At 44.3% G+C, this 23613-nt stretch overlaps 2 protein-coding genes across 2 annotated transcripts; one reads left to right on the top strand and one right to left on the bottom strand.

Annotated features, from left to right (window-relative positions):
- Positions 1–859: 859 nt before the first annotated feature.
- Positions 860–22168, bottom strand: LOC311065291 (glycerophosphocholine cholinephosphodiesterase ENPP6-like). Its single transcript, XM_084085548.1, has 8 exons — positions 21731–22168; positions 8582–8761; positions 7823–7934; positions 7470–7611; positions 6834–7013; positions 5757–5894; positions 4789–4912; positions 860–3035 (listed from the first exon to the last, which is right to left on the bottom strand). The coding sequence occupies exons 1-8, from the start codon at positions 21975–21977 to the stop codon at positions 2815–2817; spliced, it is 1344 nt and encodes a 447-aa protein (XP_083941674.1). The 5' UTR covers positions 21978–22168; the 3' UTR covers positions 860–2814.
- Positions 9423–11630, top strand: LOC311033446 (conserved oligomeric Golgi complex subunit 2-like; the record flags this gene model as incomplete). The annotated part of the gene is made up of 1 exon (XM_084040957.1): positions 9423–11630. One exon carries the CDS (start codon positions 9423–9425, stop codon positions 11628–11630), a length of 2208 nt encoding a protein of 735 aa, XP_083897083.1.
- Positions 22169–23613: the final 1445 nt, after the last annotated feature.

The raw sequence follows: 23613 nt of genomic DNA, 5'->3' as shown, positions 1-23613 counted from the left end.
GGGAACCCCTGCTCTAGATGACATTTTGGGGGAACCCACTGGAACACAGGTTCTGGTCCAGTATGTAAACATATGATCTTTGGATTGTAGGCCATTTAAAAAAGGCAGAGCAACAGATCATTTTAAATGCTGGATAGATTCAAATAATGTGGGAGGAAAAACAGTACTTAATATGGCATTCCCATAAACAATAACACAGCTAAATCTGCCCCGCCCCCAACATTCAACATTTGATTTAACCGTTTACTGTAGAGAGGCTTCTAGAGCGATGCCTATTACATGTGTTTATATTAGACATGTTTATTTATAGGACAGCATTTACTCTAAGCAGGGGCGGCCTTAAGAATCTGGAGGCCCGTTTCAAAAGCTAAAGTGGGAACAGGAAAAAAAACTAAAGTTTGTTTGCTTCCATAATATACATACCTCCACCATGGACAGCTACAGATAGAAATCAGCTTAAACTATTCACTCACATTACACGATTGATCACAAAATTCTACTACAACGCATGGAGTACTGGATTGGTTTGTCAGGCACAGCCTTGTCTTGGTTTTACTCTTACCTAACAGGCAGAAGCTATTTTGTCAGCCTAGCTAATTTTGACTCAGACAAACATGACATCTGTTCTGGTATTCCACAGGGCTCAATTCTGGGTCCCTTATTGTTCTCCCTGTATATACTACCACTGGGAGAACTCATCGCCGATCACGGAGTGAACTTCCATTTCTATGCTGATGATACCCAGCTGTATCTTTCGGTAGCTCCAGACGACCCCTGCGCTCTAGACCCATTGTTGACCTGTCTGTCCAGTATAAAATGCTGGATGAGTGAGAACTTTCTTAAGCTAAATGAGGATAAAACAGAAATTCTCATAATTGGCTCCAGTGAGCAGAGAGAATTAATAATAAGTAGACTTGGTAACCTGGCTGTAGAAAGTAACACCACAGTAAAGAACCTGGGGGTTATTATCGACTCTGAATTGAATTTTAATGCACACATTAATCATGTCACCAAGATTGCTTTCTTTCATCTTAGAAATATTGCGCGAATTAGAGACTATCTGTCGTTAGACGACGCAAAAACGCTGATCCACGCTTTTGTTTTCTCTCGGCTTGATTACTGCAATGCACTCTACTCTGGCCTGCCTAAGAAAACAACTGACAGATTACAACTTGTTCAAAATGCGGCAGCCAGAATTTTAACTAAAACTAGAATGAGAGAACATATCACTCCAGTTCTAGCTTCACTACACTGGCTCCCGGTTGTTTTTAGGATTGATTTTAAAATTCTTTTAATAGTTTATAAAGCTCTAAATGGTCTGGCACCTTCCTACCTCTATGACTGCCTAGAGAGACATGATCCAAACCGGACCCTCAGGTCTTCAAGTGCTGACCTACTCGAGGTGCCTAAAATGACATATAAAAAATACGGTGAAGCAGCATTCTGCTTTTACGGACCAACAGTGTGGAATAAACTCCCATTACACCTAAAACAGGCAGCCTCTGTCGATAGCTTTAAAGCACAGCTCAAGACCTATTTCTTCACTCTTGCTTTTAGCTGACTCTTTGGCTGATTTTTAAGTCCTCACTGTATTGCCTATTTTAATGTTTTATGCTTTTGCTTTTATTTTATTTTATTTTTTGTTTGCTTTATTGTTAAATTGGTTGTAACTGTAACTGTATTCTTGCTCTGTAAAGCACTTTGCGCTGCATTTCATGTCATGAAAGGTGCTATACAAATAAAGTTTATTATTATTATTATTATTAACAAAAGTAATACTGTTTCGCCCCGTGGTCAGTGATCTCTTTTGTTCTCGTCTGACCTGTTCGCTCACTGGGTTGAACTCAGCACGCAGCTCCACCAGAACAAGAAAGTTCCCATTATTTCGCTCATGTAGGTTTTGGGGTTATGGCCAGGGAAAGCAAGGTTTCATCATTCTACGAGACGACAGAATTATCTTTGAATATTTGCATTGTATTGTCAATGGCATTGTGCATACGTTTCCAGCTCGTGCCAAAGAAACTGATACTGTTGTTTAGCTATGGACTAGTATGTAAATATCAGAAGTTGTCCCTTATCTGTTGCCCTACCTTTAAGAAACTAGGTCAATATGTTTTTTTGTATTTATGATTATTATTATTGCATGGAGCCTTCTAACCAGTGGCCAGAGATTCTTATGCAGTTACTGTACTTGATGAGGAGGTTTCTTGGTTATATAAGGCAAGGGTCTTCAACAGGGGGTCCGGGACCGGTGGGGCCCCTATAGGGCAGTGATTCTACAAAATGGAGTCTGGGGACCACCAAGGGGGTCCTTGAGGGGGTTCCAGAGGGGGCCCCAGCCAAATTAGTAAATGTGTTTTTTGAAAACAGCCGCGCATGTGTTCGTGCATGTGTGCGTGCATTTTGTGCATGCATGTGTGTGTGCATACGGTGGTCTCAGCCAGTGTCAGATATAACAGTGGTTCTCAACCAGTGGTCCGGGGACCACCAGTGATCCTTGAGGAGGTTCCAGGGGGTCCCCAGCAAAAGGTGTTAATACATTTTCACCCCTTTGTCCATACTGTATACTTTGGCTATTCAAACATAGCAGATATACAAGCTCACTTTGTGAACTTGTACATAACAATCTGGAAAGTGTTTGAAGAATTTTCTTGAATTTTGCATTTTTTAAACACAAAATCGTCTGGGGCTCCCTGACACAAAACATTTTCAGACGGGGGTCCTTGGCATAAAAAAGGTTGAAAACCACTGAGATATAAGAACGGGATGGTTGTCTGTCCTATGGCCACAGTAGAGGGGGGGGGTCTGTCTGTCCTAAGGCCACAGAGGCAGCAGGGTGGCCATCAGGCCTGTGGTACACAGACTCAACAGGCTGGAGGTGGTGGAGTGTTGATGTCCCGGCGAGCCACTCAGCAGGTACTCCACCCGGGACCACGAGCCGTTGTTGGGCAGCGGCTCCACGCCCAGCGTCCTGCACATCAGGTTGTAGACGTCCACCGTTCGGATCGGCCCCGCTCGCATGTTCTGCTTGAAATCTGGAAGTGAGAATGAAACCACGTTCCCAGTTTAATCTTTAAGCTCGAGAACCACGGTGACAAAATTGCTTGTTCAGGGTGGGAGATGTCGGGTCTCTGCAGTGGTGGAAAAAGTACTCAAATATTTTGCCAATACTGCAATATAGAAATACTTGGTTGAAGTAAAAGTCCGGAATTCAAAATGTACCTGAGTAAAAGTACAAAAGTATTGGCATCAAAATGTAGAAGAGTAAAAGTACAAAATTTGCCTCTGAGATGTAGTAAAAGTACTGAAAAAAGTGAAAATACCTCACAACTGCACTTAAGTACAGTACTTGAGTAAATGTACCTACACCACTGGGTCTCTGCTCTATACGTGAAGTGACTTGAGACGACTTGTTGTGATTTGGCACTTTAATACAATTCTAATTGAAAAATGTAATTGAACTGAGACTCCCCGGGGACCCAAACTACAAGAATTAACCACTTCAGCCCTATTGAAAATAATGTAAATAGCAGATCTACAAGCATCACGATGCGACGTGTTGTGAGCTTTTAGATCTGCTATCTTCACTAATAATATCTAATATAATCATTAAAACTAGAACTAGAAGGTCAGAGATTTTCACTTCATCATATCATAATATCTTATCATGCTAGTGACATAGATGATGACCATGCATACACACCATGACCATTTGTTCTCATGTTTTTGTTACTATATCAACACTAAAGCAATTGAGGAAGAATTATACGTTATACAATATTGTTAGTATGGCTTATATATAACTTTTATATTTAACCATCACTCATAGTACCAAGATGTCTCCGCTAGGCCTGATAGCTATTGATGTGTTACAGCCTGGCTTTGTTTTTCTTAACCACAAGGTTAAAATGTAATTTAGAAAGCATGTTATTTAAACAGATGCTATAGGTTCATTGATTACCTGGTATCCTATGGTTTCAATGTAGATTATTTTGACAGTATATTGTTTAGACTGATGCTAGGGTCTTGGTTTACCTGAGGTCCTATAGTTTACTGAGACACTACACTGTCTCTATGTATGTGTTTATCTTGCTTATTTTAAGTCACTCTGTATAAGAGTGTCTGCTAAATGCCTACATTGTCAATTGTTATCATCTGATAGCGTATTAACCACTTGATCCCTGGCCATTTATTAATTAATTGTTGTTGTTATCATATAACTCGGCATGGCAATATCTTTTATGGTGACAAAGTCCTTCACATTATCAAGATATATGATCAGACCATCATACCATCGTCACACCATAAAAGCAAGTACTCTAGTACTTTTAAGGCCTTTGCACACAGGGTGCGATTAGTCAATCAGTTTTTACCGCATGCGAAAAAACGCACAAATCGAACTGGGTTCGATTGAAAAAAAAAAACGCATCGCATCGCCGCATCGCATCGCCGCACGGGGTGTGCATGAGGTCATTGAGAACCACGTGTTCATTTAAAAAAGTGATATTGTCCGGTTTTTTTCCGTGCGGAAAATCGCACCCTGTCTGCAAAGGCCTTAACTCAAGTACAATACTGTATAGCATTGCTTTAGTGATGTTGCTTATATAATACATTATGGGAGCCAAGATGTCTCCGCTAGGCCTGATAGCTATTGTTTTGGTACAGCTCTTGTTAAGGTTCAGCTTGTCCTTGTAGCAGCCAGAGTAGTCTCACATATCCAGACTCTCCACAGCTCTACTCACCAGGTCAATACGGGTCAAAGTGCTAAGTGGGCGGGGCTCTACTCACCAGGTCCAGTAGCCAGGAAGAAGCCTCTCATGTCAATGTACTCGTTGTCGTAACCATGCCAACCGTTTTGCCATCCCACCGCCTCACCACTCCCGTTCTTCCAGTACGGAAGTTTGCTCTTATTCTGGAACACACACATACATACTGTAGTTTATTATGGCTTAAGTGGTAATTATGTTGTGTCATACTAATCTAAATCTGCAAAGTAACTTCTAAATAAAGCTGTAGTAGAGTAGAATATGCAATATGCCTTTGAGATGGGAGTAAAAGTATGTCCATCAAGATGTGTTTTTTTTTTCTGAGCACAGCGCATTTTTCCTTCTTAATTTTTATCCCACGATTTTGTAATCCTTTTTTCACCCAGTGCCAATTGCCTAAAAAGCTGTAATCCTGGGCGCTACTCTCGCTCTGCCAGCCTGGGGAGAGCCCCGAACTGAGCTCATGCTTCCTTCAATGCATGAGGAGTGAGCAGGCCGCTTCTTATCACCTGACAGGGGAGAGTTTCCCCGGTAGGACATAGCGCGTGGAAGGAAAAACGTTATTCCAACTAGTTCCTTTCCCCCCCTGGCTGACCAGGGGGAGGCAGTATAGAGATCAGGATTACTGCATGTTTTTGTGAGGGTAACTACATTAGGGGACACGGGGAGAACATGCAAACTCCACACAGAAAGGCCCTTTCACCAACCCCACCTAGGTAATGGGCTCTGATGACGTGGAGAAGAGAACACAGCCCCCAGCGCCCACGGCGTCCCTGGCGGGAATCGAACCCAAGGCACTCGCTTTTCGGCGAGTGCCTTGGCATTTTCAGTCGAGAAAAAAGCTCCCAGTGGACACAGTGCCTCACACAGTGGTTACGGAAATGAATGAGCAAATGAAATATGATAATGTATGCAATTATGCATACAATCATGAAATGATAGATACATATTTGACAGCCCAACGTCTCCACAGCAACAGTTTGATCTCACCTCAGTAATGAACCATCCGGGGTCGGCCACCAGTGTCAGCGTGGAGACGAACTTCCCTCCTCTGTAGTGGAAGCGTTGTGGAATATCCTGGACCTTGTACACATGCATGTTAGGAACCTGTGACAGTGCATTGTACACCTGCATGGAAAACACACGCACGCATGCAAGTTTGCATTAATACACGTGTCTGTGAGGACATCAACATTTTAGTCAGGCAATAGGCTCTACGCACAGCAGCCATATTCGAAAGAAACTGGGCCTCTTCCTTACTTTCTTCACAGGTGTTTAGAGTTCTCAAATTCTGCCCGAACCCGACCCGACGATTGAAAATCGGCGAAAAAGGCCATTGTCAAGATGTTTTGGCCATTATCTCTGGAACGGAAGGTCCAATCTGCTCAGTTCAAAGCGTGTTGGATGCGTGACTTTGAGTACATTAAGCACATAATGACACATTTTCGTTTTTTTGGGCCTAAAAGCCAAGCCTCGGGCTGGCCCAGTAGGGCCCAGTTAGGGCCGGGCCTTCATTTTCAGGCCTGTTGAGAACTCTACAGATGTTACCAATAATACTAATTAAGGTTCTGTTCCATTCTGGTCAAACAGAGTCAGGGTGCTGATATTGTACATGTTGACTCACTGGAAACACTCTGCTACACCAGTGGGTCTCAAAGTGTGGTCCAGGGACCCTCGTGGTTCCTTGAGTGGGTTCCAATTGGCCACTTACGAGTGTGTAACTCTGAGAGTGTACAAATGGAACCAAATGGTTCCATTTGTACACTCTCAGAGTTATTGGGGGTCCTTGAAATTAAAAGGTTTGACAACACTGTGCCACACTAAATGGAACAGAGCCTTAATTAGTATAATTGGTAAGACCCGTGAAGGAAGTAAGGAAGAGGCCCAATTCCTTTCCAGTATGGCAGCTGTGCATAGAGCCTATTTCATGAATGCCATTTAAAAAAAGTACATTTGTTGCATTTTTAACCCCAAAGCCGAAAATAGCAGATCTAGAAGCTCACAACGTGGTGCGTCGTGAAGCTATTTCCAGTGCGCGACTGCCTGTATAAATGGCAACGTTCTGACCTGCTGGTATGTGTTGTGTTTGGGCCAGAGGCTGACCACGGGTCCTCTGTCCATCATCTTGACCAGGTCAGACATGTTGATGTATTTCTCCAGCTCGATCACCCTGTCCATCCAGCGGATGGGGGTCATGCCGTGGTCCGAAAAAAACACCACGTTGACCCGGCCCACCAGATCCTTCTCCTGAGCACAAACAAATGAACATGAACACACTGTTATCGTGAACTTGTTCTCTGTCATACACTGGGATCAATTCACTTTTGCTGAGCGTACGTTTTTTGTTTCCTTTTTGAGAGAACAGAGACAGACCTATGTTAAAAGTTGCGCCTGCAGCCAAAAAATACATTATTTATAGTCTTTATAAACCTACAACACTCACTAAAACCTTACCCAACAAAACAGATCACCTCCCTACCACAAAACAGGAGAAAAGGGTGTGAAACAAAAAGGCCTCCCACCCCTACCCTACCCTTTGATGTACTGTTAGTATTTATCTTAAAATGTACACTAAACAACAGTTCACAATGAACGCACAGAGCTATCCGTGGTCATGTTGGGAGCCAGGCAGGACAGAGGGAAGTTGGCTGCAGGTGTCAGCTGCGCAAGGTCTAATAAAGAGTTAGAGCATCCTATACAGACCTTCAGTTTGGTGTTGAGGGTCTGTATGGCGCCGTCCAGCTGTCTGACCGCCGTTCGGACCTGGGGGGAGTCGGGTCCGAAGTGATGACCCTCCACATCGATCTTCTCATAGTACACTGCTGCCATGTCCGCTTCACCTGACCTACACACACACACACACACACACACACACACACACACACACACACACACACACACACACACACACAACGAGGACGCACACAATGTAGAACAATTTGGAATATTGTTTTAACATTTTAACAACACAAATCTTGTGTGGGGGGGTCCCTGGCACAACATTATGTTCAGATGGGGGTCCGTGGTTCATGAGGTGGGAGTGTGTAGTCTCTCACCGCAGCACGTTCAGAGCGCTCTCCATGGAGTCAGTGAGGTTCTTCTCTGACGGGTTGTAAACGTACTCCTCACAGAACGACGGACGCACCCCCAAGATCTCTACCTCGCAACCTGGTGGCACACACACACACACACACACACACACACACACACACACACACACACACACACACACACACACGGGGGTTATAATGTGCACAACATAACACCATAACCAAATATTCACAAAATAACAATATGATAATAGTATGTCTGAGGTCAAAGTAGTCGTAGCGTAGTCATTTTCAAGGAATTTTATACGTTTTATACATTTGAAAACTTCTGCACGATGAGTACTTTTACTCACGCAAAATGTTGAATACCGAACTTGTACCAGACTGTTTCTAGATTTTCTACAATACAGTAGGTTATTGATACTTTTACTTAAGTAAAAAATGTGAGTACTTATTCTATCACTGCTGATTGTTAGTGAAACAATAAGATGGAGAGGCACACCAGCTGGCTGTGACGTCTGACCTGATGACGCTATGGAAGGGGGAAGCGGGGAGCTTCTTCCAGATAGCAATATTATGTGCAAAGATAAGCCTGTATTTTCTGTGTAACTTTAGACATTTAAACTAATTATCATTTTTTACGACTGTGTGTTTTCTCCCATCATTTGGCTGCGGCCAACTCCATATTTTATTACAGGAAGTTGGGTTTAACTCCTAATAATGTTAAAGCTATCAGAAGCCCTGACATGACAGCCCTATACTCACCAGGCCAGTAGTACATGAAGACCTTCCTGCCCATCTTCTGCATGGTGACCCACAGGGGCTCTGAGCCGTCCCACCACACGGGCAGACGACTGTCTGCGTTGGTGCCGATCAGGAACTCCTTGTTACTGGCATCATCCCACATGTAGTTACCCGTCATGTGGTGGACCTCACAGTACCGGCCTGAGAACACACACACACACGCACGCACGCACACGCACACACACACACACACACACACACACACACACACACACACACACAATAAACGTAAACTCGAATACCACTAAAATGCCACTAAGTCAAATATCACATTGCGCTTTTACCCCTCTGTAAATCTCTGCGTGTCTGCGTAAAATGGAACAAAATGGACCCAAACAGGTCCATTTGGTTCCATTTGTACACTCTCAGAGTTATGGGGGTCCGTGGCCTTAAAGATGCCAAACTGGGGGTCCTTGAAATGAAAAAGGTTTGAGGACCACTGTAATAAAACGAGTGCTGCACTATAGATATGCCCAAATATGGAGATGCCTGATTTCATAGTAATGACATCATAGAGTGACTTCCAACCACTGTGATATACCATGACCTCCCCTACTCACCTTTATGCCCATTCATCTCCATTGTTTTTTAATCTACTACAATTGTTCTCACATCTTTCTATTTAAAAAAAAACTGATGTTGTGAAACTTTTTTTCCTGAAATATGTTGTATTTAGTTGTGTATGCTGTGAAGCACTTTGATCAACCTTGGTTGTTGTTTTTTAAACATGCTCTATAAATAGAATTGGCTTATCAGCTAGTTAACAGCTGCTCCCTTTGTGTTTGACAGCCAGTTATAAAACATGAATCTGTCAAAGGGGCCAGATCATTTGTGCTTCGACAAAGATGTTTTTATGAAGGCTGACTTCGATGTCGACCGGTTTGTGGCCGAGTGCAGGGAGCGGGTCCAGCTGGAGGAGCTGAGAGAGGACTTGGAGCTCTACCGTAAGCTCCTGAACACGGCCATGGTGGAGCTCGTCGACAAGGACTACGCCGACTTTGTCAACTTCTCCACCAACCTGGTGGGGATGGACGAGGCCCTCGAGCGGCTGTCGGTGCCCCTCGGACGGCTACGAGAGGAAGCGCTGAGCCGGCGGTCTTGCGTGAGCGAGTTGATTCGGGCTGTAGACGGTCAGCTGTACAAACTAGAGGACCTGCGAGAGAAGAAGGCGTGCGTGCTCAGGCTGATCCGGGTGGTGCGCTCGGTGGACAAGATGGAGAAGATTCTGCATTGGCCGAAAAACTCTGAGGAGTCCAACTCTCCGGAGATCAGCGGTCCTCTGTCGGCGGGTCAGATTCTGGAGAGGGCGGCTACGGAATTTAACCGGCTTCAGTTCCACGCTGCGCAGAGCGAAGACACGCCCCTTTTGGACAGAGTCAGACCTCGCATGGCGGCCATCGCCTCCACGCTCCAGAGCTCCCTGGAGGGGCTGCTGATCGAGGGGCTGCAGAAGTCCAATGTGGACGTGGTGCGTCACTGCCTGAGGACGTACGCCGCCATGGACAAGACTCGAGACGCAGAGGCCTTGGTGGGACAGGTGCTGGTCAAGCCTTACGTGGACCAGGTGATCGTGGAAGCTAGTGAGCTAGTGAAGTCCACCGCTAACGGTCTCCAGCTGATGTACTCTGGACTGCTGGAGTTTGTTCCTCACCACTGTCGACTGCTTGGCGAGGTGACCGGAGGAGGAGGTGGGGCCGTATCCAGCGACAAAGCAGCAGACATTTTGCCCGGCTACGACTTCGTGGTCAACTCTGTGTGGCCGGAGATTATTCGAGGGATAGAGGAGAGGATGGGTTACCTCTTCGACCCTGGAAACCCTGACGTATTTCACGAGCGGTACAGCGCGAGCATGGGGTTTGTGAGGAGCTACGAATGCCAGTGCAGCTCCCAGGCCAGTGTCAAGAGGCTGAGAGCTCAGCCCTCTTATGCGCGCTTCCACAACCAGTGGAAGCTTCCCGTTTACTTTCAGCTCCGGTACGACGAGATAGCAGGGAGTCTGGAGAACGCTGTGAGCGACGGAGTACAGACAGCAGTGCCGGACGACGGCGTGTACCACCTGCAGGTGTCCCAGGTGTTGTGGTCCTGTCTGTTAAGGTGTTGGTCAGATAAGGTCTACTTCTCACAGCTGTCCCACCGCTTCTGGGAGCTCACTCTGAAGCTCTACTCGCGATACGCCAACTTCCTCGACGCGGCGCTGACTCAGACTCCGCCCCCCGAGGTGGTGCCCGAGGAGCCAACCACCAGGCCTCCTCTGCCAAACTCCGCCTCCTCCTCCACCGCTGGCCGAAGCTCATTGGACAACGATGCCGGCGTTGAAAGCGAGCGGCGTCTCGCCTCCCTCTCTACCAAACAGCTGGTCTACATGGCAGCTGATATCCAGAGGCTGCAGGAGCAGATCCCAGCGCTGTCACAGACAATCAGACAGAGGTTAGAGGCCATAAGATTTACAAACTTTGCAACGGTGGAAGCTGCTCTGTCAGACTCTAAGGCGTGTCTGTCAGGCAGAATACCCACTCTGAATGCCAGGATGACCCGGCAACTAACCCAACGCTGCTGCCGCTTCCTAAAGAGAGCCTCTGATGTACCGCGTCTTTACCTCACGACCGACAAGGAGGGGCCGGTGCGCGCGTCGGCGTACGTGGACGACGCCGTCCATCCGTTACATCAGCTACTGACCGATTCAGCGGGACTGGTCAGTCCTTCCACAGCACGGGATTGGCTACGAGTCACGCTGTCGGAATGCACACAGACGTACTACGAGACCGTCCGGGGCGTCCTGAGCTCAGTGAGCGACATGGAGGAGGAGAGCCCGGAGCCGACCGGAAAGGGCGAGGGCGTGGCCACGGCAGGAGCGAACGGAGGACTCACAGGCGACGGCAGGATCCGCCTGCAGCTGGCGCTGGATGTGGAACATCTGGGAGAGCAGATCCAGAAGATGGGTCTCCAACCAGATGATGTCAGGATGTTCCCCTCCCTGATGGAGCTGGTGCAGGGGGAAGTCAGTAAGTAGCCTTGGGAACCCGACGGTTCCATCCAGAGCAGATGTGGCTCATAGGGTAGCTCTGGTCCAGAGCGTTAGCAGGTCGCAGATGCATTGAGAGCTTGTAGATCGGCTATTTCGCTGCGCAACATCCTTCCATAGAAGACATGCTGGCTTTTATGGAATCCAAATGACTGAAATCAGTCGTGGCGACTGAGAACTTGAATCTGTGTGGTCCCATAGTGTGTTTTGGGCTGGGGCCCCCCTTTTTTGTCATGTCACAGCCAGATCTGCTTATTGTCTCCGCCAGAGGTGGAGAGTATGTTTTCGTCTCCGTCCTTCCATGTGTCCGCCAAGCTAACATTGGTCAAGCTTCACGTGACACGTGACAATATGTTGAAAGGGTGTGCTTTGATTGGCTAGCGAGACGCATGACGAAATAGAAACCTATAAATAGGTGTGTCACTTCAAAAAATCATTTATATTTTTTGAAGTGAGCTTCCATCAGCCAAGCTAACATTGGTCAAGTGACACGTGACAATATGTAATATAAATAGATAAGACAGGATTAATCAGGAACAGTACTGGCGGAGACCTGTGCTCCGAGGAGCACACTTTCTAGTTACAATTTTATATAAGATTTTATTTGAAAATAGCCGATCTACAAGCTCACAACGCGATGCGTTGTGAGCTTGTAGATCTGCTATTTTCTAGTAGAAGAATGTATGGACGTTCGATCATCTCGCATGCTGGAAGGATTAGTGTCTCTAGGGATCCCTATCAAATTAAATGAACGTCTCATCACATATTGTTTTCACCTGGTTATTTTAATTTGAAGTTAGAAGTAATTTATGTCATGACAACACCGTCGTAGGGTGAAGTATAAAACAGGATTAAGCCACTCTCAATCTGGCTGAGCCCCCCCCACCCCACCGCACCCCCCCTCCCCGCCTGTCAGAAAACATCACACTCACCCTAAACTACAGCTGCCAAAGTCACACTGAAACTTGCCTACTGCAGGCAAAGGCTGATTCAGATTCATTAAGTAAAGAGGTAAGTGCTTTAAATGCATATATTAGTAATTCAACATTTCAGCTTGAAACGGGGGTGTAAAGTAACTAAGTACATTTACTCGAGCAAAGAAATTGAGGTACTTTTACTTTACTTGTGAACTTCCATGTTTTGTCTACTTCACATTTCTCCACTACATCAGAGGAAAACACTGTACTTTTTACTGCTCTACAATTATTTGGTAGCTTTAGTTACTACAAGTGATACATGATTATTTATTATAACAGGGTAATCTAATCTACCCAGCAACACATAAAGTAATTCAAATCAGCCCCACCTTAATCAGCTGTATAACGTCAAAGTGATGAAAGCATTAATGCATGACTAATTACAGTCCAATGAGTAAAACACACACACGCACGCACGCACGCACGCACGCACGCACGCACGCACGCACGCACGCACGCACGCACGCACGCACGCACGCACGCACGCACGCACGCACACACACACACACACACACACACACACACACACACACACACACACACACACACACACACACACACACACACACACACACACACACACACACACACACACACACACACGTGCACCCATGCACACATGCATACACACAAGCATGCATGCGCACACGCACACAAGCATGCACCCCAAAAGTAAGTCAGAATTTTGTACTTAATTACACTACTTGAGTAACTGTACTCTATTACTTCACACCACTGGGTTCAGCAGGTCAGGGGGTCAGGGAGGGAGGAGCCAGACATCTTAAAGCCATTGACCATGTCCAGCAGAGTGGAAGCTTGTGGTGCCAACGGGGCGCTGAAGGAATGCCAGCTATGCCCTCCTTCACCTCAGTGCTGGACACCAAGCAGAAGCACCTTTACTTAAGACCGGGAAAACATCTGTCATTTTAGAGTTTAACCACTTTAACCATTATTTATTTTCCCCCTGGAACTAAATATTTTGAGATGGGGGTCCCCGGCCAAATACATATCATTTTGGGGGTCCTTGATATGAAAAGGCTTGTAGAACCACTGATATTATAGCAACATAAGTGTTTCAGAAAACTCTTAGGATTTAGAAGACATTTGTAGAATGGGCCTCAGGTCTTAATTCCTAAGTCCTAATTGTTTTGAGTATCTTTACTTTACTTGAGTATTTGTATTTTGGGACACTTGGCTACATTTCAAAAATAAATATTGTACTTTTTGTCTCCACTAACATGTCTAGGAAGGGGAAAAGTGCATGGTGAATGAACCATGGCCTGTTACAAATATAGTGAGAATAGCAGATAGATAAGTGTACATAGGGTTAAAGTGGTCAAATAGATTTTGATGCTATATTAACTAGTTTTGCTGGGAACTCCCTGGAACCGCCTCAGGTACCCCTGGGGGTCCCCAGACCACACTTTGAGAACCAGTGGGTTCTGGCATTTGTCTGTGTGTGTGTGTGTGTGTGTGTGTGTGTGTGTGTGTGTGTGTGTGTGTGTGTGTGTGTGTGTGTGTGTGTGTGTGTGTGTGTGTGTGTGTGTGTGTGTGTGTGTGTGTGTGTATATGCCTTTTCAAAACACCAGCATCAGCACATCATCACCGGTGGGTGCGGCCCAACGCTGGCGTCCCATTGGTCCAGACACACTGTTGTGTTTGGGGCTTAGCGAAGGGGCTAACCCCCCCCCCCCCCGGGGTCTGCACGCAGAAAGACAGACAGACACACACTTATAGATCGGCTATTGTTGGTACATGACATATTGTCTCTGAGTGGAGACAATGTTCTAGGTGGTGATGGTTATGCTTTAATGTACATGATATCATGGGGAGAAGAACGTTAGACACACAGTCTGACACAGATCAGTGGTCTAAGGTAGTTCTGTTAACGAGCACAGGGATCAGATCATAGTTATACTGTAGCTGCTACAAGGTCAAGCTGAACCATAACAACACAGGCTGCTATCAGGCCTAGTGGAGACATCTTGGCTCCTACAAGCTACCAAATATCATGTCGTATCATAATGTGTTATATAAGTACTATAAGTCAGTGGTTTTCAACCTTTTTCATGCCAAGGACCCCTACATTTATAAACATTTGGCCGCGGACCCCCATCTGAACATGTTTTGTGCCAGGGACCCCCATGAAGCAAAGATATGAGTTGAAAATGTTTGCTTGAAAAAAAATATATATTCAAAGATTTGCACACATTTTCAAGATTTTTCAAAAATAGCAGATCTACAAGCTCATAGCGCGGCAGTGCCACGCTATGAGCTTGTAGATCTGCTATTTTTGAATAGCCAAAGCTAAGTAGTTAAAATGATTGTGACACAATGTTAACTAAATTTAGCTGGGGACCCCCTGGTAATCCCCCAAGGACCACTGGTGGTCCCCAGACCACTGGTTGAGAACCACTGCTACAAGTGATGGTTAAATATAAGGGTTAGATATAAACAACCATAATAACAATATAGTATAAAGTATCATTCATAGTCGGACGTAAGGATACGTAACGAGCGCTGGCGCTCCTTAAGTATCATTCATAGTCGGACGTAAGGATACGTAACGAGCGCTGGCGCTCCTTACGTTGTCTTTTTTGTCTCCCCCTCCGTCAATTGCGGCTCCAGTATTTCCGTCCGTTCAGTCGACATTCACCGTCAGCCGGACGTTTACTACGTTTTGCCCGTAGTACCACTGGGCTACAATGCTAGTTTCATAGCATTGTAACCTGTAGCCAGATTTTGTGAGAGAAATAAGTAACCAGGTCTATGAAAACAAGCCCAAAAGAATCGACTAGGCCACACATGAACAGTGGTGGAAAAAGTACTCAAATGTTTTACTTAAGTAAAAGTATCACTACTTAAAGTACCAAAAGTAAAAGTACAAAAATGTTTGAAAATAGCCGATCTACAAGCTCACAATGCGACGCGTTGTGTGAGCTTGTAGATCGGCCTATGTATAAAATAGGGCTAAAGTGGTTAATGTATGTTTCATAATATCATCATTTATATCTGAAAAGTAACTAGTAACTAAAGTTTTCAAATAATTGTAGTGGAGTAAAAGTACAATATTTGCCTCTGAGATGTAGAGTAAAAGTAAAAGTATTGGAAATTGGAAATACTCAAGTAAAGTACAATTACCTCTTTACACCACTGCATATGAAAATAGCAGATCTACAATATATATTTGAGAATCACTGGTTTAAATAATAATTGGCCCAAATAAGCAACTACACTTTAGAAACAAGCCCAAATAAAACCACAACCACCAATAAAAAATTGCTTGTTTGTTTACAAGCAACTATACAGAAGAATAAGCCCAAAGTCGCTTATAATAAGCAGACATGGCAACGTTGGGTACGTGCAATCTCTCTCTCCTAAATAACTATGCATGGTCCGTAAAGAACGGACGGAATCCCTCACCCCGTGACGGACGTTTCAGACCCATCTAGGGACTATGAACGGGCCTTAATGTACAATTCGTCCTACATACTGATGACATCAGTCATAGATCTCCATATATGGGCATAAAAGGGACTGACAGATACAGAGATCTCCATATATGGGCATAAAAGAAAACATCCTTTTCATCAGAAAAACAGGATGTTTTTTATGTCTTTCAAAACATGTCATCCCAGTGTCTTATTTCTCTAATTACTAAACTTGTGGAGACATTTGGGCCTCACAATTATAGTGATATACGAGTACACACACACACGCACGCCACACACAGTGTAAACTGTGACAGTAAGCTGGTCTCAGGGCTACTGTAGGTATAAATAAAAGATAAAAACACAGAACTGAGTCACTGAGGAAGCTTAGAGGAAGCAAACATATCAAATGTCAATGTTTAGTCCACAGATCTGCTGTTGACAGTCTGACCCATCAGCCCTATGGGACCAAAACACTGGAACTCTACATGGGTATAATAAAGGGTCCATTTTGCGAACAATTGTAACTCAAATCTTTGCTTCTGGGGGTCCCTGGAACAACATATTTTGAGATGGGCATCCGGGGCCAAATTCATATCATTTTTGGTGGTCCTTGACATGAAAAAAGTTTGAGAACCACTGATTATAGCAACATAAGTAAAACAAAATATATTTTTTGAAGATTTAGAAGACATTAGAATCCCCAGAATCAAAGATTTGAGTTACACATGTTCTCTTTAAAAAAAAATGATGATAATAATAATAAAAAAAAATAAAAAAAATCTCAATGTGGGGTCCATCCGGCGCCCCTCTTGGGATACCAGGGGCTCCCCAGAAAAATTACTTAATATAGCTCCATAATCATTTTAATCACTTAAACCATATTTTATACATTGGCTATTCAAAAATAGCAGATCTACAAGCTCGTAGCTCAGCACTCAGTGCCGCGCTATGAGCTTGTAGATCTGCCATTTTCGAAAAATCTTGAAAATGTGTGCAATCAAATGGGGGTCCGTCCGGTCCGTGGTCTAATATATGCATGTCAGACATGTCAGGCTTTAGAAGGATAAAGGTCTTTGAATGGCTCTTGGCACAGAGACAGGACAGAGAAGTGAAGTGGACACGGAGCAGAGGGCAGTGCCACGTTACACCACCCACATCTGTTACTGTCTGTCACTCAATGGTTTTATTCATCTGTCTCTCTGAATGCAATCTATCAACCCCCCCCTCTCTCTCCCTCTCTCTCTCACTGTCTCTCTCTATCTCTGGTGTGATCCTCCATCTCCTCTATTAAAAGGTGGTGACTGCTCATTGTTCTGCAAGCAAGCATGAGCACAGAACAGACCAGGCACTGTCACATGATAGTTCTAACACACACACACACACACACACACACACACACACACACACACACACACACACACACACACACACACACACACACACACACACACACACACACACACACACACACACACACACACACACACACACACACACACACACACACACACACAAACACACACACACACACACAATAATAATAGCTGCCCACTAAATTACCATGACAGTTGCCTGTAAACACTTAGACAGATTGTATATTTACTCATTATATTCACTGTTGACTGGCTGGCTGTGCATAAACTGCATCCATAAATTCACACTGCTGTAGACTGGCTGAAACAACCCGTCAGCTATTTATTTCAAACATCCGATGCATATAGAGTTAAAGCGGTTGAACTCATTTTTGCTGGATAGACCCTCTTGAGGGGATTCCAGAAAAGATAAAGTTAACACTTAAGACAACCAGGACAAATCAAGTGTTCCTGGCTGCAGAGTGTGTGGATGTTAATGTGACATCATGTTTATTACCACAGTTGGATGTCAGGACAGAAAGAATGCAGGCCTCTCAAACGGCTGCACGCCCAGGCCAGCATTTTAACCTTCAGGACCCATTATATTAAAACTACTATCCGTTTACAATGCAGGCATTTAGCAGACGCTCTTATCCAGAGTCTGTGCAACAAGTTATTTGTCCGTGTGACACTATCAGAACCTCTCTCTTGCCAGGCTGACTGCTATGAATAGCCCGGAGGCCGTTCATTCTGCTGCAGAGTCATAACAAACTGCTGAACATGTTTCACTGTTTCATTCAAACCCCGGCATCCATATTCCACATCATTAGCTAAAAGCCTGTGTGTCTTATAGGACCGGGGTTCAATGTGTTGCTTTTTTAACCACTTAAGCCCTATATTAAATACTGTTACTTTGTGGTGCAACACATAGGGAAAAGTGCAGATCTACAAGCCCACAGCCTGTGGCGTCGTCGTGACTTGTGTGGGATATCATAAGCAAATCCAACCCTGCTGTTGGTGCCAGGCTGTACTCTGGTGTGCTTCAAAACATTGTCTGTTAGTTGTTTAATGTTTGCACTTCAGTTAAAGCATTAAGTGAATGGAATGTTCCAGTGTTGTATTTGGGTTCAGTCAGTAAGCAGAGGTCCATAATGGTTTAGCCATTGCATAGCTACAGTATTATATGTGTTGGTGTATTGCTGCTGTGCTTGATCTCTCTCCGTATATTAAGGGCTGCTGCACTTTGAACGGATGGCCTATACACTCCCCTCCTGACACACATATCCCACTGCTGCAGATTTTATTGGTAGTAAAGCCCACTCCACACAAATGATTCACCATGTGCAACTACTTGCAACATGCAACTACTTGCAACCATTATCCCCAAAGGCAGCTGCAAGGAGTTGCTTTGGTGCGGTTTGACCTTAAAACTATTTTGTTGCAAGGAGTTGTGACTAGTTGCATTGGTGCGGTTTGACCTTACTGCTGTGATACTGTTGTGATAAGAGAAGTTAAGCCAATGGTTTTCTGACACAGACCTAGTATACTGTATAAACACTATCTGTACCGAGTATAGACCTCTGACACAGACCTACTGCACATATAAACACTATCTGCACCGAGTATAGACCTCTGACATAGACCTACTGCACATATAAACACTATCTGTACCGAGTAGACCAGGGGTCTTCAACGTTTTCAGGCCAAGGACCCCCTAGCTGAGAGAGAGATGAAGCAGGGACCCCCCTCTATATTGTATAAAATTGTGTTTCAGATTTTTTTTTGACTTAGTCTGCTCTTTTTTCCCTCTACACCTATAGCCTCTTTGCCAAAAATAGCCGATCTACAAGCTCTGCTATTTTCGGCTAATGTTCCCCTCAGAAAAGGAATTCTAGGGTTCAAGTGGCACTGGTTAATGTAAATCCTACGACATCCTATCACACAAAGATTTGGTGATCCCCCTATAGTAGCTCTGAGGACCCCCTAGGGGTCCCGGACCCCCTGTTGAAGACCCCTGGAGTAGACCTCTGACATAGACCTACTGTATACATATAAACACTATCTGTACAGAGTATAGACCTCTGAATAGACCTACTGCACATATAAACAGAACTGCTATATACCTTTAAATTCATTTGAAATCTGAGGCTTTTTGTATACTATTTTAAATAGTTTTGGGGGAAATACTGCTAACCGTCCTAAAACTGACTGCAAAATCTTGAAATATGTCAGCTATTTGTTTAAAATAAGCTTGCCAACATGTATATACAACGTTGCAATGTGACATAGCTCTGTTTAACACAAGGCTGTAGCCCCTCCAACTGAACATTGTTTTTATTATGTTTTGACACTTGCTTTGGCAATATAAACGTATGTTTTCTCATGCCAATAAAGCTCCTTTGAATTGAATTGTAATAAAAACAATTGACTTTGGACTTGCTGCCTCTGTGCTGGTATCTCCCAATTTAGTTCACTTACTGCAACCGAAGCCTCAGGCCTATCTGGTTACTCACAGCAACATACAAGCAAACCTGTGGGGACAGTGTGGCAGCCAGTGATGGTAAAAGTACTAACATTCTTTACTTAAGTAAAAGTATCAATACTGCAATGTAGAAGTACTCTGTTATAAGCAAAAAAATAAATGGCATCAAAATGTCCCAAAAGTACAAGTACTCATTGTGCAGAATGTCCCATTTCACAAGTTCAACATTCATACAAATCTTTGGAAAATAGCTGATCTACAAGCTCACATCATCACGACGCATTGTGAGCTTGTAGATCTGCTATTTTCAAATGGCTGATATATATATATAGGGCTGAAGTGGTTAATGTGTTTTGTAATAATAATCAAAATCTACAAAGTAACTACCTTAGTAACTAAAGTTTTCATATAATTGTAGTGGAGTAAAAGTACAATATTTTCCTCTGAGATGTAGTGGAGTAGTAGTAAAAGTATTGGAAATGGTAAAGTAAAGTAAAAATACCTCATAATTGTACTTGAGTACATGTACTTAGTTACTTTCCACCACTGGTGGCAGCCCCCCCCCCCCCACCCTATGGAACTCTCTCCTAATGGAGATTAGCCATGCTCCAACTCTGGACTCTTTTAAGGCTGCCTTGAATAGACAGAATAGACACCCATTCTCTCAGGCTGCCCAAGAATTAACAAGACTCTTGGGAAATCCTCCTGGTTTGTCAGTAGGGGTGAACTGAGGACTCTAGCTGGGGCTCTCATAATTGGTGAGGACCAATTATATGAAGATTAGGTTGAAAATGGGTGAAGTGGTCTTTTGAGGCATTGGTTCTCAAAGTGTGGTCCGGGGACCCCCTGGGGTCCTTGACAGGGTTCCAGGGGGTCCCCAGGAGAATTTGCTAATACAGCATCTCAATCATTTTAAGCACTTTATCCATATTCTATACATTGGCTGTTCAAAAATAGAATATTTTGAAAAATCTTGTAAGTGTTTGAAAGAATGTTAATACTTTTATAATTGTTGTTAATATTTTTTTTAACGCAAATCTTCTCCTCTGGGGTCCCTGGCACAAAAGAAAATCAGCTGGGGGTCCGCGGCCAATTATATATCAATTTGGGGGTCCTTGGCACGAAAAACTTTGAGAACTACTGCTCTAAGGGTAAGAATGTTCAGCCACAGTGGAATGGCCTAACAACTGATCTAAAATCCCTAAATCCCCTACTACCAAAATGTAAAATGATTTTATACAAAAATGTAAAACTGATCGTAAATCATGGCTTCACCGATACACAGATTGGACTTAGATACAGGTCATCCCATCCATGGCTGGGTTTGTTTCTATGATGTAAATGTCTATTATGGACCACAATGGAAACATTGTAGTCCATAATTCTTTTTAAATTTGTATTGCTTGTAACTCCCCTAGGGGTCCTGGACCCCCTGTTGAAGACCCCTCAACTTTTAACACAATGATGAGTGGTGGTGATGACAAAGACAATGCAAATGTCTGTATTTAATAGTTGAAATTGCAATAGTCGTCAGCGTCAACCCCAAAGCCCCACCCACCCATGAGTACTTTTACTTTTCTACTTTAAGTACATTTTGATACCAATACTTTTGTACTTTTACTCAAGTACATTTTGAATTCTGGAGTTTTACTTGTAAGAGTATTTCTACATTGCAGTCAATACTTTTACTTAAGTAAAAAAAAATGTACTTAAGTAAAAGACCTGACACTCACACGCACACACACACGCGCGCACACACACACACACACACACACACACACACACACACACACACACAGAGAGAGAGAGAGAGAGAGAGAGAGAGAGAGAGAGTAACACTTACCCGTCATTAAGGAGTAATAATTAGGGTATGATAAACTGGGGAAGTCGGGCGTCATGTAATCCACTTTGACTCCGTTCTCCAGCAGCTGTGTGAACCCAGGCAGAGCCTGCAGGTCGTCCATGTAATCATAACGGAACCCGTCTATGAGGAACACCAGCAGAGGATGAGGAGGACCAGGAGAACACACACAACACTGCAGGAGACCCGTGAGGAGGAGCAGCCCGCTCAGCCCGACGGAGGAGAGCATGTTGCCGGTCTGTGGCTCTGCTGGCTACAATGTGTCTGTCTGTCTGTCTGACTGTCTGTGGGCGGCTCTCTGCTGGCTACAATGTGTCTGTCTGTCTGTCTGTCTGTCTGTCTGTCTGTCTGTCTGTCTGTCTGTCTGTCTGTCTGTCTGTCTGTCTGTCTGTCTGACTGACTATGGCTCTGCTGTCTGTCTGTCTGTCTGTCTGACCGACTGAGAGTATGCGCTGCTGCCGCTGGGTTAAAAGGGGACATGATCAGCGTTGCCAGGTTGTTGTTTTTTGCGAGAGAAACAAGTAACCAGGTCTAAAACTAGCCATTATGGACCACAATGGCTTGTTTCCATTGTGGTCCATGTGTATTCAATTCATCGAAACATTAAGTGACAGATGGATATACATGCAATAGCATTAAAATCATGGAATGCAGTATAACCACTTTATTGGCAATTTGAAAATAGCCAACTTGTAGATGTGCCATTTACAAAAGATCTTGAAGGAAAAAAAGAGAAACCTTAAATATTTGAATATGTTTGAAACACAAATCTCGTACCAAACTAAATACCCAAATACCAAGTGGCTCAAGAATGGAGACCAACATAAATGACAAGGACACCACAACATGGATTAAGGGTTTTTATTAAACACATTGTTTCCCCACAGAATAAGCTTAAATCAGAGGGAAAACGAATGACCTAAATATGAATAGCCTACTTTACGAAAAGGAGAACTCAGGCCTCAGGGGCCAGGCCACCCAGGGACGTTGAAGATGCTCCCCCTCCCTAACTGAAACTGTAAAGGAAAAGAGTGACTACAGGCCATCTCCAGGCTGAACTAAAATAACAAACAAAACAACTGAATGAAGAGGCTAACTACTGGCAGTGAGGATTTAGACTGTTGCTGGGTCTGTGTATGGTTAACCTCGCGTCACCAGTCTTTCCACCTCGGAGGAAAAGTGTATGGCAGGGGTCTTCAACGTTTTCAGGCCAAGGACCCCCTAGCTGAGAGAGAGATGAAGCAGGGACCCCCTACTCTATATTGTATAAAATTGTGTTTCAGATTAAAACTTTTTTTTTTATTTAAGTCTGCTATTTTTTCCCTCTACACCTATAGCCTCTTTGCCAAAAAATAGCAGATCTACAAGCTCTCAACGCCTCGCAGCGCGAGGCGTTGAGAGCTTGTAGATCTGCTATTTTCGGCTAATGTTCCCCTCAGAAAAGGAATTCTAGGGTTTAAGTGGTTAATGTAAAAAACTAAATCCTATCACACAAAGATTTGGCGGACCCCCTATAGTAGCTCTGAGGACCCCCTAGCCCGGGTCCCGGACCCCCTGTTGAAGACCCCTGGTGTATGGTATGGAAATGAAATGAGCTGGCTAGCTGTTGAACAGGGCTGGTAATTGGGGCCGCAGCAATTGGGGATCTGTTACAGGTGTGCCAGCCAGCCTGGTGAGAGGGAAGATAGTTGGGGTTAGGCACAGCCATACTTGAATGTGAGTGAGTGAGTGAATAAGAGTCATGGCCTCACGCAACAACACACGTTATGGGGGTCTGATACTCAAACCATTGAATGTCAAGGACCCTCAGTTTGATGTGCATTAATAGCAGACCCACCGGCTTTTAGGCTATTCTGTTTTCAAAT

This window comes from Gymnoscopelus microlampas (genome assembly GCF_963454915.1).
Source record: "Gymnoscopelus microlampas genome assembly, chromosome: 18".
Taxonomy (NCBI): Eukaryota; Metazoa; Chordata; class Actinopteri; order Myctophiformes; family Myctophidae; genus Gymnoscopelus; species Gymnoscopelus microlampas.
Note: the sequence above shows the minus strand (reverse complement) of the source record. Positions and strands in the feature narration are given on the sequence as shown.